Source organism: Tachyglossus aculeatus, chromosome 21, assembly GCF_015852505.1.
Source record: "Tachyglossus aculeatus isolate mTacAcu1 chromosome 21, mTacAcu1.pri, whole genome shotgun sequence".
In the NCBI taxonomy this organism is placed as follows: Eukaryota; Metazoa; Chordata; class Mammalia; order Monotremata; family Tachyglossidae; genus Tachyglossus; species Tachyglossus aculeatus.
In genome coordinates this window covers 31,794,337-31,808,833 of record NC_052086.1, presented here as the reverse complement: position 1 = coordinate 31,808,833, position 14,497 = coordinate 31,794,337, and the positions used below count along the sequence as shown (strand labels likewise).

Here is a 14,497-nt window from a genome sequence, read left to right as displayed (position 1 = left end):
TTTATTTATATGTATTGATGTCTGTCTCCTCCTTGCCCCTGCCTCTAGATTGTAAACTTGTTGTGGACTGGGAATGTGACTGTTTATTGTTGAATTGTACTCTCCAAAGCACTTAGTACAGTGCTCTGCACACAGTAAGCGCTCCATAAATACGATTGAATGAAAGAATACAAATTAATCAGGTTGGACGCAGTCCATGTGCCACGTGGGGCTAACAGTCTTAATCCCCATTCTATAGATGAGGTAACTGAGGCACAGAGAAGTTAAGTGATGTGCCCAAGGTCATGCAGCAGGCCAGGTCAAGTGGTGGAGCTGGGATTAGAACCCAGGTCCTTCTGATTCCCAGCCCCGTGCTCTTATCCACTGGACAACTCTGCTTCTCTGTTTAGTTGCATCCCATCTATTTAGTGTTTGCTTCAGGCCAGTGTTTCGTTTTTTGGAGGGTTATCAAAAATGAATATTTCCAGCCAAAATCATCCACTTCAAAATATGCTTTTCTCATTCAGGCACTGATAAATTAATACCTAAGCAGCTCAATTATGAAAACATCTTATGTGTTACCATAACGTCTTGGGCTCGCTAGTCCCCTGCCTTCAATTTCCTCCAATTTTCACTGAACAATAGAGGCAAGGGGAAACAAAATAATCGTTGTTCACATTTTTCAATTTGGTAAGCATGAGTTCTTAGTTTCCCAAGAGTAAATCTTGACATTTATGAGTGACAGTGATGAGAGAATGTTGACTCACTGATTGATAAATAGGTTCATTTGTCACAATATCATTTCTGTTATACTCTTGAATAATTTCAAATCAGATAGTGGCAAAATGAGCTTTAACTTGGGGCAAAATTAACATTAGGATATTGATTTAAATCAAGAACTTGCATCCCCAAAGGAGTTGGAGCACTGTTTGTCTTGCACATGAAATCTAAACTTAGGCAAATAATGCCCACGTAAGTATTCAAGGGACCCAATTAAAAACACACTGGAAACCCTGGAGAGTCGAGCTATTTCAATTTTCGCAGGGTAAATGAATTAGCGACTGGGATACGTTGTCAGTCTCCAAAAGTGTAGCCCTCTCAGTTCTGGAAAAAGAGCATCTTGGGCGGCTTGAATGAGAGATTCCCAAGCCCGTCCTAGGAAGTCTGTCCCTACCTGTTTGTCCCTGTGCCCTGTGTCTCTGGGAGGAGCAGATGGCATAGAGGAGAGAGCACTAGACTAGGAGTCAGAAGACCTCTGTTCTAATCCTGGCTCCTCCACTCATCTGCTGTGTGACCTTGGGCAAGTCACTTCACCTCTCTGGGCCTCAGTTTCCTCATCTGTAAAGTGGGGATGAAGACTGTGAGTTGCTTGTGGCCAACCCGATTTTCTCATCTCTACCCCAGCATTTGGCCCAGTGCCTGGCAAATAGTAAGCACTTAACAAATACCATGATTGTTATTCATTCACTCCTGACTGCTCTTCCTGGGTGGCTGGCCAGGGTGGTTCTTGGAGTGGATGGGGCCCGTAACTTACCGGGAGCCAGCCCCAGTCCCTCCTGAAACCAAGCCTGGCACATGGTAAGCCCTGAATATGATCATTACAATATTGATGTTACTTTAATCCGCTTTTTGGATGACTGGCATTTCAGCCAACCGCTTAAATTGATGTCAGAAAATGATCAAAAGCCCCAGGCGTGCCACTCTGATAGCACAGTGACGGCTGCTTTTCCGTCGACAGGTGAACTTCTAGACGGACAGAGAGGACTGGTCCCTTCCAACTTTGTGGATTTTATCCAGGATAACGAATCCCGTTTGTCAAGCGCACTGGGAACTGAACAGGATCAGAACTTCATCAACCACTCCGGTCTCGGTTTGGAAGGAGAGAGTTTCCTGGAGATTAATCCCCCGGGTCTAGACTCCGGCGTAATCAACAACGGCGCTGGGACGTTGGACGTGAACATCGATGAGATCGGAGAAGACATTGTGCCTTACCCTAGAAGAATCACCCTAATCAAACAACTAGCCAAAAGTGTCATTGTGGGCTGGGAGCCCCCCGTAGTGCCACCAGGATGGGGGACAATTCACAGCTATAACGTACTCGTTGACAAAGAAGCACGGATGAACCTAACAGTAGGAAGCAGAACTAAAGCACTTATAGAAAAACTTAACATCGCTGCCTGTACGTACCGAATCTCAGTGCAGAGCGTCACGAGCAGAGGCAACTCAGACGAACTTCTGTGCACCTTGCTGGTGGGGAAGGATGTCACCGTGGCCCCGTCTCACTTGAGGGTAGACAACATCACCCAGATTTCCGCCGAGTTGTCTTGGCTTCCCACCAATAGCAATTACGGCCACGTGATCTTCCTCAATGAAGAGGAGTTTGATATCGTCAAGGCTGCGAGGTATAAATATCAGTTCTTTAACCTGAAACCAAACTTGGTCTACAAGGTGAAAGTTTTAGCCAAACCCCATCAGATGCCCTGGCAGCTTCCACTGGAGCAACGGGAGAAGAAAGAAGCCTTTGTGGAGTTTGCTACCTTACCGGCAGGTTTGTCCTTTTAGCTCCTTAACAGCATTTCAGTAATTTGCCCTGCCTAATAATAATAATAATAATGACATTTATTAAGCGCTTACTATGTGCAAAGCACTGTTCTAAGCACTAGGAAGGCTACCAGGTGATCAGGTTGTCACATGGGGGGCTCACAGTCAATCCCCATTTTACAGATGAGGTAACTGAAGCACAGAGAAGTGAAGTGACTTGCCCAAAGTCACACAGCTGACACGTGGCAGAGCCGGGATTTGAACCCATGACCACCGACTCCAAAGCCCGTGATCTTTCCCCTGAGCCACGCTGCTTCTCCAGAATTTCATTCATTCAATCGTATTTATTGAGCGCTTACTGTGTGCAGAGCGCTGTACTAAGCGCTTGGGAAGTACAAGTTTGCAACATATAGAGACGGTCCCTACCCAACAGCGGGCTCACAGTCGAGAAGGGGGAGACAGGCAGCAAAACAAAACATATAAACCAAATAAAATAAATAGAATAAATACGTACAAGTAAAATAAATGAATAAATAGAGTAGTAAATATGTACAAATATATATATATACATATATATACAGGTAGAGAGAGAGAGAGAGAGAGAGAGAGAGATGAGAAGCAGTGTGGCTCAGTGGAAAGAGCATGGGATCGGGAGTCAGTGGTCATGGGTTCAAATCCTGCTCCGCCAATTGTCAGCTGTGTGACTTTGGGCAAGTCACTTAACTTCTCTGTGCCTCAGTTACCACATCTGGAAAATGGGGATTAAGACTGTAAGCCCTCAGTGGGACAACCTGATCACTCTGTAGCCTCCCCAGCGCCTAGAACAGTGCTTTGCACATAGAAAGCACTTAATAAATGCCATCGTTATTATTATATACAGAATGCGTAGAAATTCTTCCCTGGGTTCATGATTTGGGGATTTCCTAAACCATTAACACCTACTCAGGATAGCCCAGTCTCCCTTTTTTTTGTGTTGCAGCTCTAGGCTTGTTCAGATTGGCTGGGTGCCATCCTGAGCATGTTCCTACTCGGTTAATCAATCAATCATCACCTTGGTAGATGCCGGACAATAGAAGAGAGTAGAAATTGGGACGAAACAAGTAAGTGAAATAGGGCTTTGAATAGACTCTAAGCTCCTTGTGAGCAGGGAACATGTCTACCAACCCTGTTATATTGTACTCTCACAAGTGCTTAGTACAGTGCTCTGCACACAGTCAGTGCTCAGTAAATTCGATTGATTAAAGATAAAGAACCACTACATTGAAGGCATCTCACTAAGTGGGACGAGCTGACCGGGACTTACAGCATGATCTAGTGGAAAGCGTGTGGCGTTGAGATTCAGAAAACCCGGGTTCTAACCCCAACTCTGTCTCTTGCCTGCTGTCTCAACTTCTCTCTGCCTCAGTTTCCACATCTGTAAAAAGAGGGATGAGCTACCTGTTGTCCCCCTTAGACTGCTAGCCCCTTGTGGAACAGGATCTGTGTCTTATCGGCTTATAATTAACCCCAGCTTGGCACATAATAGGAGTTTGGCAAAGTTACAGTTGTTATTATTACCAGGATAGTTCAGAAGTTTTCGCCCTACACTTTTAAGACATTTGTTAAATCTGCTTATGTATCAAGCACTGTTCTAAACACTAGAGTAGATATATGTTAAGAAGCAGCGGGGCTCAGTGGAAAGAGCCCGGGCTTTGGAGTCAGAGGTCGTGGGTTCAAGCCCCAGCTCCGCCAACTGTCAGCTGTGTGACTTTGGGCAAGTCACTTAACTTCTCTGGGCCTCAGTTCCCTCATCTGTAAAACTGGGATTAAGACTGTGAGCCCCCCGTGGGACAATCTTATCACCTTGTAACCTCCCCAGCACTTAGAACAGTGCTTTGCACATAGTAAGTGCTTAACAAATGCCATCATCATTATTATTATTATTATACATGGGGCTGACAGTCAGGTAGGAGGGAAAACAGGTATTGAATCCCCATTTTGCAGGTAAGGAAACTGAGTTAAGTGACTTTCCCAGGGTCACACAGCAGGCAAGTGGCAGAGGCACAATTAGAAACCTAGATACTCTGGTTCCCAGCCCCGTGGTTCATCAACTAGGCATTGCTACTTCCCATTTCTACCCTGTTTTAGGACTTACTCTTCCGATGGCTTTTCCATTTGAACGGCAAATTAGATTTATTCATATTAATGAATTTCTCCCCCTCTAGACTTCTAAGCTTCGTTGTGGGCAGGGAATGTGTCCTCTAATTCTGTTGCATTGTGCTTTCCCAAACACTTAGTCCAGTGCTCTGCACATAGTAAGAGCTCAATAAATATGATTGATTGATTGATTGATTGATTAAATGAAGGGAGCAGCCCTGGGACATAAGGAAAAAACCCTTGACTCCAAGGGTGATTGAACGCTTAAGAGATTACTCAAAGGAATCTGTTTAATTGCAGTCTCAGGAGATGTGTCCTGGATGGCTCAGCCTTTCACCTGCCTGGAGGACAGAGGATTGGACCAGATAATAATAATAATAATAATAACAATAATAATAATAATATTGGTATTTGTTGCATGCTTACTATGTGCCAAGCACTGTTCTAAGCGCTGGGATAGATACAAGGTCATCAGGCTGTCCCATGAGAGGCTCACAGGCTTCATCCCCATTTTACAGATGAGGGAACTCAGGCACAGAGAAGTGAAGTGACTTGCCCAAGCTCACACAGCAGACAAGTGGCAGAGCCGGGATTAGAATTCACGACCTCTGGCTCCCAAGCCCGGGCTCTTATCACTAAGCCACGCTGCTTCTTAGAGTGGCTGAGACCATTGATGGTTCAGATGACCTCTGATGGTCCCCTCCGGTTGTGGGGTCCATAACTGCAGCATTTGTAAAACACTTACTATGTGCCAGGCACTGTACTAAACACTGGGGTAGAGACAAGCTAATTGGGTTGGACACAGTCCCTGTCCCGCATGGGGCTCACAGTCTTAATCCCCATTTTACAGATTAGGTAACTGAGGCACAGAAGAGTGAAGTGACTTGCCCAAGGTCATACAGCAGACAAGTGATGGAGCCTGGATTAGAACCCGGGCTCCACCAGGCCCTTGCTCTCTCCAATAGGCCATGCTCAGAAGCAAACGGCTTATAGATAATGAAGAATTTGGGGCCTGGCTGAAGGTAGAGCACTGGACTCCAGGAAGTGATGGGGATTAAGACCGTGAGCCCCTCTGATCACCTTGTAACCTCCCCATCATCATCATCATCAATCGTATTTATTGAGCGCTTACTGTGTGCAGAGCACTGTACTAAGCGCTTGGGAAGTACAAATTGGCAACATATAGAGACAGTCCCTGCCCAACAGTGGGCTCACAGTCTAAAAGCTCCCCAGCGCTTAGAACAGTGTTTCGCACAGAGTAAGCGCTTAATAAATGTCATTATTATCATTATTAAGTGATTCTGAAGAATCCTGGAAGAAAATGGCCACAGAAAAGAGAACCAGCAGAGCAGCTTTAGCTTAGGACCTTCTGTCCGGACAAGGTCCTGATGGATTTTGAGTCACCAAAGAGCAGAGGGCAAAAAGCTCACAGTGAATAAGTCTATCCCTGAGACATGCTTCCTCTTATCGTTGAATTTGGTGGGTGGATGTTGAAGGTGTTCAAAGCTCAGGCCGCTCGTGTCGTGCAACTAATGACCCGATCAAAGAATCAGCCCCTTCCTAGCTGGGACCGGGGGTCATAAGGGAAAAGATGCACCTCTACAGTCAGCTCAGAAAAGGTTCTATGGCAAATTGGCAATGAGAGAAGTTGGGTGTGGACCTTTCGAGATCTGGGAGCGGATGAGTTGACAAAGGGCCGAAGCGTGAAAGCTGTAGGGGAGGCTGTCACTTCACATTCCCGATCTGTAAAGATATGTGAAGCTGGGACCCCCCCAAGGAAGGACACCCAGAAGTCAGCTTGTTATGGAGCACAGGAATCTGACCATTTGTGTTATTTTTTTAAGTCTGCTTTAAACCAGACTTTAGATGAGAGAAGCTGTGAGCCCTTTTAGACTGTGAGCCCACTGTTGGGTAGGAACTGTATCTATATGTTGCCAATTTGTACTTCCCAAGTGCTTAGTACAGTGCTCTGCACACAGTAAGCGCTCAATAAATATGATTGATGATGAAGCAGTGTGCCTCAGTGGAAAGAGCCCGGGCTTTGGAGTCAGAGGTCAGGGGTTCAAATCCCGGCTCCGCCAATTATCAGCTGTGTGACTTTGTGTCAGCTGTGTGACAGTGACTTCATCTGTAAAATGGGGATGAAGACTGTGAGCCCCCCGTGGTGGGACAACCTGATCACCTTGTAACCTCCTCAGTGCTTAGAACAGTGCTTTGCACATAGTAAGTGCTTAATAAATGCCATTATTATTATTATTATTATTATTATTATTATTATTTGGACAAGTCACAACTTCTCTGGGCCTCAGTTACCTCATCTGTAAAATGGGGACTAAGACTGTGAGCCCCCCTGTGGGACGACCTGATCCAACCTGATCACCTTGTTACTTCCCCAGCGCTTAGAACAGTGCTTTGCACATAGTAAGCGCTTAATAAATGCCATTATTATTATTATTATGAAGGGAAATGTGAGCCCCATATACGATTCATGTATGATTCAATAAATACGATTGAAAGAATGAATTCAAATACACAGGCTTGGAAGTCAGAGGACCAGTCAATCTTATTTATCTTCTAGACTGTGAGCCCACTGTGGGGTAGGGACTGTCTCTATATGTTGCCAACTTGTACTTCCCAAGTGCTTAGTACAGTGCCCCGCACACAGTAAGTGCTCAATAAATACGATTGATTGATTGACTTATCAATCAATCGTATTTATTGAGCACTTACTGTGTGTGGGGCACTGTGCTTAGCACTTGGGAGATTATATTATAACAATATAACAAATTTCCTGTCCACAGTGAGCTAGAGGGGGAGAGAGACATTAATATAAATAAGTAAATTACAGATATGTACATAAGTGCTGTGGGGCTGGGGAGAGGTGAATAGAGGGAGCAAATCAGGGTGATGCGGAAGGGAGTGGGAGAAAGGAACAGGAGGGCTTAGTCAGGGAAGGCCTCTTGGAGGAGGTGGGCCTTCAGAGTCATCGTCTGTCAGATATGAAGAGGGAGGACGTACCAGGCCAGAGGCAGGACTTGGGTGAGGAGTCAGCAATGAGATAGACGAGATTGAGGTACAGTGAGTAGGTGGGCAGAAGAGGAGCAAAGTTTGTGGGATGGGTTGTAGTTAGGTGAGGTAGGAGAGGGCAAGGCAAGGAGAAGCAGCGTGGCTCAGTGGAAAGAGCCCGGGCTTTGGAGTCAGAAGTCATGGGTTCAAATCCCAGCTCCGCCAATTGTCAGCTGTGTGACCTTGCGCAAGTCACTTAACTTCTCTGAGCCTCAGTTACCTCATCTGTAAAATGGGGATTAGACTGTGAGCCCACTGTTGGGTAGGGACTGTCTCTATATGTTGCCAATTTGTACTTCCCAAGCGCTTAGTACAGTGCTCTGCACATAGTAAGCACTCAATAAATACGATTGATGATGATGATGATGATGATAAAGACTGTGAGCCCCATGTGGGACAACTTGATCATCTTGTACCCCCCCAGCGCTTAGAACAGTGCTTTGCACCTAGTAAGCGCTTAACAAATTTCGTCATTATTATTATTATTATTATTATCATTATTATTATTATTATTATTATTATTGAGGAACTGGAATCTAATCCCACTCTGCCAATAGCTTGCTGTGCAACCTTGGGCAAGTCACTTAAGTTCTCTGTGCCTCAGGTTCCTCAACTGTCAAATGGAGATTTAATACCTGTTTTCCCTCCTACTTAGACCGTGAGCCCCTCGTGGGACAGGGACTGTGTCTGACCCAATTAACTTGTACCTGCCCTAGCACTTAGAACAGTGTTTGGCACATGGTAAGTGCTCAACAAATCAATCAATCAATCAATCATATTTATTGAGTGCTTACTGTGTGCAGAGCACTGTACTAAGCGCTTGGGAAGTACAAGTTGGCAACATATAGAGACAGTCCCTACCCAACAGTGGGCTCACAGTCTAAAAATGCCATCTCTAGACTGTAAGCTCATTGGGGGCAGGGAGTGTGTCTTCTAGACTGTGATCCCGTTGTTGGGTAGGGACCATCTCTATATGTTGCCAACTTGTACTTACCAAGCGCTTAGTACAGTGCTCTGCACACAGTAAGCGCTCAATAAATATGATTGAATGAATGAATGTTAATTGTTATATTGTACTCTTGTAAGTGCTTAGTACAGTGCTTTGCACACAATAAGCACTCAATAAATATGGTTAAATGAATGAATAAAAAATTATCTCAATATGTGATACATATCTTAAAATTCTATATTATAAACTATTTATTTATAATAATGTCTGTCTCCCCTTCTAGACTCTAAGCTCGTTATGGGAAGGGAAAGGGTCCACAAATTCTGTTGTATTTTATACTCCCAAGAGCTTAGTACAGTGCACTGCACTTAGTAAGCGCTCAGTAAATGCCATTGATTGATTAATGTCTGTCTGCATGCACGTAACATCAAAACAAGTGAGTACTATAACTCAGTTTTTCTTAATGCAGGCTTTGACAGAAAGGGAGAACAGGGTATCTATAGAAATGGGTACAGACCTCTATGTGGATAAGTAGATGTATAAATATATTTACAGGTCCTCATGATGCTAATGGAAAATGATTGAAGTCTGAAAAATAGTCATCATGTGTATATAATATTTGCTTTCATTATATAGAAACTGCCAATTTTCATCATCAACTACATACCACTGGCCCATTACTGACAGCAGGCAGAAATCCCATTTACTAGATGCTTTTATGCCTGGAAGAACAGCAGTGTCATAAAGTGGTCATTATTGTTACTTCTGCAGAACTCTTCAGGACTCATTCAATCGATTTCCCTTGACTGGAATGTGCATCTTTTGGACCCATTTCAGCTTCAGATTTTAACTTGAGAGAATTGAGTGCTCACTCTTCTACAATAACTAACCTTCTTACCTAGTAATCTCCAAGAGCAGATTGGAGCCATTCAGTGTGGCTCATAAGGAGTCACAGGTATACATAATAATAATAATAATAATAATAGCATTTATTAAGCACTTACTTTGTGCAAAGCACTGTTCTAAGCGCTGGGGAGGTTACAAGGTGATCAGGTTGTCCCATGGGGGGCTCAGAGTCTTAATCCCCATTTTACACAGATGAGGTAACTGAGGCACAGAGAAGTTAAGCGACTTGCCCAAAGTCACACAGCTGACATTTGGCGGAGCCGGGATTTGAACCCACGACCTCTAACTGCAAAGCCCATGCTCTTTCCACTGAGCCATGCTGCTTCTCAATAATAATAATGATGGCATTTATTAAGCGCTTACTATATGCAAAACACTTTTCTAAGCACTGGGGAGGTTACAAGGTGATCAGGTTGTCCCATGGGGAGCTTACAGTCTTAATCCCCATTTTACAAATGAGGTAACTGAGGCACAGAGAAGTGAAGTGACTGGCCCAAAGTCACACAGCCGACAAGTGGCGGAGCCGGGATTTGAACCCATGACCTCTGACTCCAAAGCCCGGGCTCTTTCCACTGAGCCACACTGCTTCTTACTACTAAGAAAGCTATCTAAATAAGCGTCCATGGAGTGACTGTGAGTTCAACCTGCCATTCAAAAATGGAACTCTGTTCCAAAACTTTAAAGATCTGCTTCTCACTGGCGAGTGTGAGGCATAGCTCCTCTTCAGAAATAACTGAACAGCCTCAGCACCACCGTGGAAATAGCCAGGCGAGATACAAGATTTTGGCTCCAGCAGCCAGGTTTTCACTGGATCTTTGCCACTGATGCAGCTGAACAGAACTGGCCTGAGTTATTTCTGGTAATGTCAGCGTGGCGTTCACTGAAAAGACTAGATTAATTCCACATTTCTGAATACGTGACAAACTCTCCTATCATAAATGGAGGATAAGCCTCAATCCACCCACGAAGATGTGGGGACTCTGAGAACCTGTGCCATGGGTGATTTACTAGATCAGATCAGAGGGGAGGCGAAACTGCCCCCTACCCATCTTCTGTTCCTCCATCATCATCATCATCATCAATCGTATTTATTGAGCGCTTACTGTGTGCAGAGCACTGTACTAAGCGCTTGGGAAGTACAAGTTGGCAACATGAGAAAAGTCACCTTCCACCCATGTTTGGTAAGCCCCCTGAGGCCCAGGGACCTGTTTAATTCCCAATCAATCAACCAGTGATCTTTATTGAGTACTTATTGTGTGCTAAGAACTGTGCTAAGTGCTTGGGAGAGTACAGTACAACAGATTTAGTTGGTAAACACATTCGCTGCCCACAACGAGTTTACAGTGTAAAGAACAATAAATAATAATAATAATAATAATTATAATAATGGCATTTATTAAGCACTTACCATGTGCAAAGCACTATTTTAAGCACTGGGAAAGTTACAAAGTGGTCAGATTGTCCCACGGGGGGCTCACAGTCTTAATCCCCATTTTACAGATGGGGGAACTGAGGCACAGAGAAGTTAAGCGACTTGCCCAAAGTCACACAGCTGACAATTGGCGGAGCCAGACTTTGAACCCATGACCTCCAACTCCAAAGCCCATGCTCTTTAAACTGAGCCACGCTGCTTCTCTTAGAATAGAGTTTGTAGATAAAATCCCTGCCCACAAGGAGTTTACAGTGTTCTGCACACCTTCACACTTTAAATGATAAATAATAAATGATAAATGATAAATGATAAATAAATAAATGATAAATAATATTACTACTAAATGCCAACTCCCTAGGAGGGAAGTAGTGATCTATCCCAGAAGGTCAGCTTTCCTTGTTTTTTAGGTTTTTTTATGGTACTTGTTAAGCGCTTACTTTGTGCCAGGCACTGTTATAAGCACAGGGGTAAATAAAAGTTAATCAGGTTCGACACAGTCCCTGTCCCACATTGGGATCACAATCTTACTCTCCATTTTACAGCCGAGGTAACTGAGGCCCAGAAAGTAAACCCTCAGTAAAGATCACTGGTTGATTATTGAGCGCTTACTGTGTGCAGAAGCAATGTACTAACCGCTTAGATGAGTTCTCCTACTACAACTTAGCCCACACACTTCACTGCTGTAATGCCAGTCCACATGCTATACCTTTGTTCTTGTCTATCACACTGCCGACCTCTCAACCACGTTCTGCCTCTGGCTTGGAATGCCTTCTTTCTTCATATCCAACAGATAATAATAACAATAATAACAATAATGGCATTTATTAAGCCCTTACTATGTGCAAAGCACTGTTCTAAGCCCTGGGGAGTTTACAAAGTGATCAGGTTGTCCCACGGGGGACTCACAATCTTCATCCCCATTTTACAGATGAGGTAGCTGAGGCCCAGAGAACTGAAGTGACTTGCCCAAAGTAACACAGCTGACAAGTGGGGAGTCGGGATTTGAACCCATGACCTCTGACTCCAAAGCCCGTGCTCTTCCCACTGAGCCACACAACAGATGATTACTCTCCCCACCTTCAAAGCTTTATTGAAGACACATCTCCTCCAAGAAACTTCCTTCAACTAAGCCCTCATTTCCTTTCCTCCCACTTCCTTCTACATCGCTGTAGCACTTGGATTTGCTCCCTTTTTATTCACCCCTCCCTCAGCCCTTCAGCACTTACGTTCATATCTGCATTTTTAAAATTAATATTAATGTTTATCTCCCCGACTGGACTGTAAGCTCATTGTTGGCAGGAAATGTTTCTACCAACTCTGTTAAATAGTATGCTCTCAAGCACTTAGTACAGTGCTTCTTCACAAAGTAAGCACTCAGTAAATACAATTGATTAATAATAATAATAATAATAATAATAGCATTTGTTAAGCACTTACTATGTGCTTAGCAGTGTTCTAAGTGCTGGTGGGAGTGGATACAGGTGATCACGTTGTCCCACATGGAGTTCACAGTCTTAATCCCCATTTTACAGATGAGGTAACTGAGGCTCAGAGAAGTTAAGTGACTTGCCCAAGGTCACACAGCGGACATGTAGGGGATGCGGGATTAGAACCCATGACCTCTGACTCCCAAGCCCATGCTCTTTCCACTGAGCCATGCTGCTTCTCTAATATTATTATGATCATTATTATGATCATTTCCGTTTTTATTAACAGGCAATATGGTTCTCAGCCAAATTGTTGCAAAAAATACTGACATGGTTTTCCTCCCAGGAATAATTCATCACTAATAATAATGATGGAATTTATTAGGTGCTTACTATGTGTCAGGCATCATGCTAAACAGTGGGATAGGTATAAAGTAGTCAGATTAAACATAGTCCCTGTCTCACGTGGGATTTACAGTCTGAGAGGTAGGGAAAGTAGGAACATTTTGAGACTGAGCCCCTTCCTTCCTCTCCCCCTCGTCCCCCTCTCCATTCCCCCATCTTACCTCCTTCCCTTCCCCACAGCACCTGTATATATGTATATATGTTTGTACATATTTATTACTCTATTTATTTATTTATTTATTTTACTTGTACATATCTATTCTATTTATTTTATTTTGTTAGTATGTTTGGTTTTGTTCTCTGTCTCCCCCTTTTAGACTGTGAGCCCACTGTTGGGTAGGGACTGTCTCTATATGTTGCCAATTTATACTTCCCAAGCGCTTAGTACAGTGCTCTGCACATAGTAAGTGATCAATAAATATGATTGATTGATTGATGTGGGAACTGAGGCACTGAGAGAATTGTGACTTTACCTAAGGTACAGTTATTCTCTATCCAACAAATTCCTTCTCTATGGTTTCTCTTGAAACTGGTTCTACTTCTCACAGACTCAGATTCCAAGTTAAAGTTTCCCCATCCTGGGTCAGTTATCAAATGCCTGGAAGGAGTCGAATGGGTAGCTGACTTTTAGAAGCCTGTTCTTTATCACATCCATCAGAGGCAAAATGGCCCTTTAGGATTCTGGGAAAATCCTAGTTGCAATTTGCTCCATTCCTGACGTAAGCAATAAGATGGGAAAGACAGAGGATGGAAGTATGGGAGGTTTTATTCCTAAAACCTCCTCCCCTTCCCCATCCCACCTTCCCGGTCTGCTATGCCTTGGGGCATGGATTTCCCAGTATTGATTATCCATCTAGGCTGGTCCTGACCTTCCTCTCTAGCTTCATCCTCGTCATCATCTTGTATATAGTGAGTGCAGTATTATTCTGGGCACTGAGAATAATATATATAAAAAAGAAACTGTCCTTGCCCATGAAGATTTTATAATCTGCATACAGAAGACACTTTACCTTTTCAAATATGTTAAAGTTTGCAAGTCACCAAATACATCTTAAAGAATCCAAGGAATTCCATGATAAAATCACACCCTTACTCTGTGGGGTCCCCAGAATTTCAAAATACTTCCTGACGTTCCTCACCTGCTCCGTTGAGGCCCCTTCTGGATCTCTGGAACAGTGATTCATTGAATGATTGATTGACAGTGATACTTTGTGTTAAGGACAAAGTATCCTTTGCTCCACTCCTGCAGGGGAGCAGTGTTTTACACCAAAATATCTGATCGAGTCTCAGTCTATAATCCCTACTTTCTCTGCTGTAGCCTCAATGTTCCTGGGTTTCACTCCATCTTCTGCTAATAATAATAATTATGATATTTGTGAAGCATTTACTCTGTGCCAAGCTTGTTACTAAGAGCTGGGGTCGATATAAAATAATGCCGTCGGAGACAGACTCTGTCTCACATGGGGCTCATACTCTAAGGAGGAGGGAGATCAGATATTGAATCCCCATTTGGCAGATGAGGTAACCGAAGTACAGAAAAGTTAAGTGACTTGCCCAGGGTCACACTGCAGGCAAGTGGCAGAGCTAGGATTAGAAACCAGATCCTCTGACTCCTAGGCTGTGCTCTTCCCACTAGGCCAAGCTGCAGGGGATGGG

General features: G+C 43.8%; 1 protein-coding gene across 13 annotated transcripts in view; it reads left to right on the top strand.

Annotated features, from left to right (window-relative positions):
• RIMBP2 (RIMS binding protein 2) overlaps positions 1 to 14,497 on the top strand; it is a 440,277-nt gene that overhangs the window by 372,688 nt on the left and 53,092 nt on the right. For all 13 annotated transcript variants that reach the window (XM_038762562.1, XM_038762556.1, XM_038762559.1 and 10 more), the window contains one exon: positions 1,718 to 2,527. In XM_038762562.1, the coding sequence (XP_038618490.1) occupies positions 1,718 to 2,527 (810 nt within the window). The remainder of the gene's footprint in view (positions 1 to 1,717; positions 2,528 to 14,497) is intronic.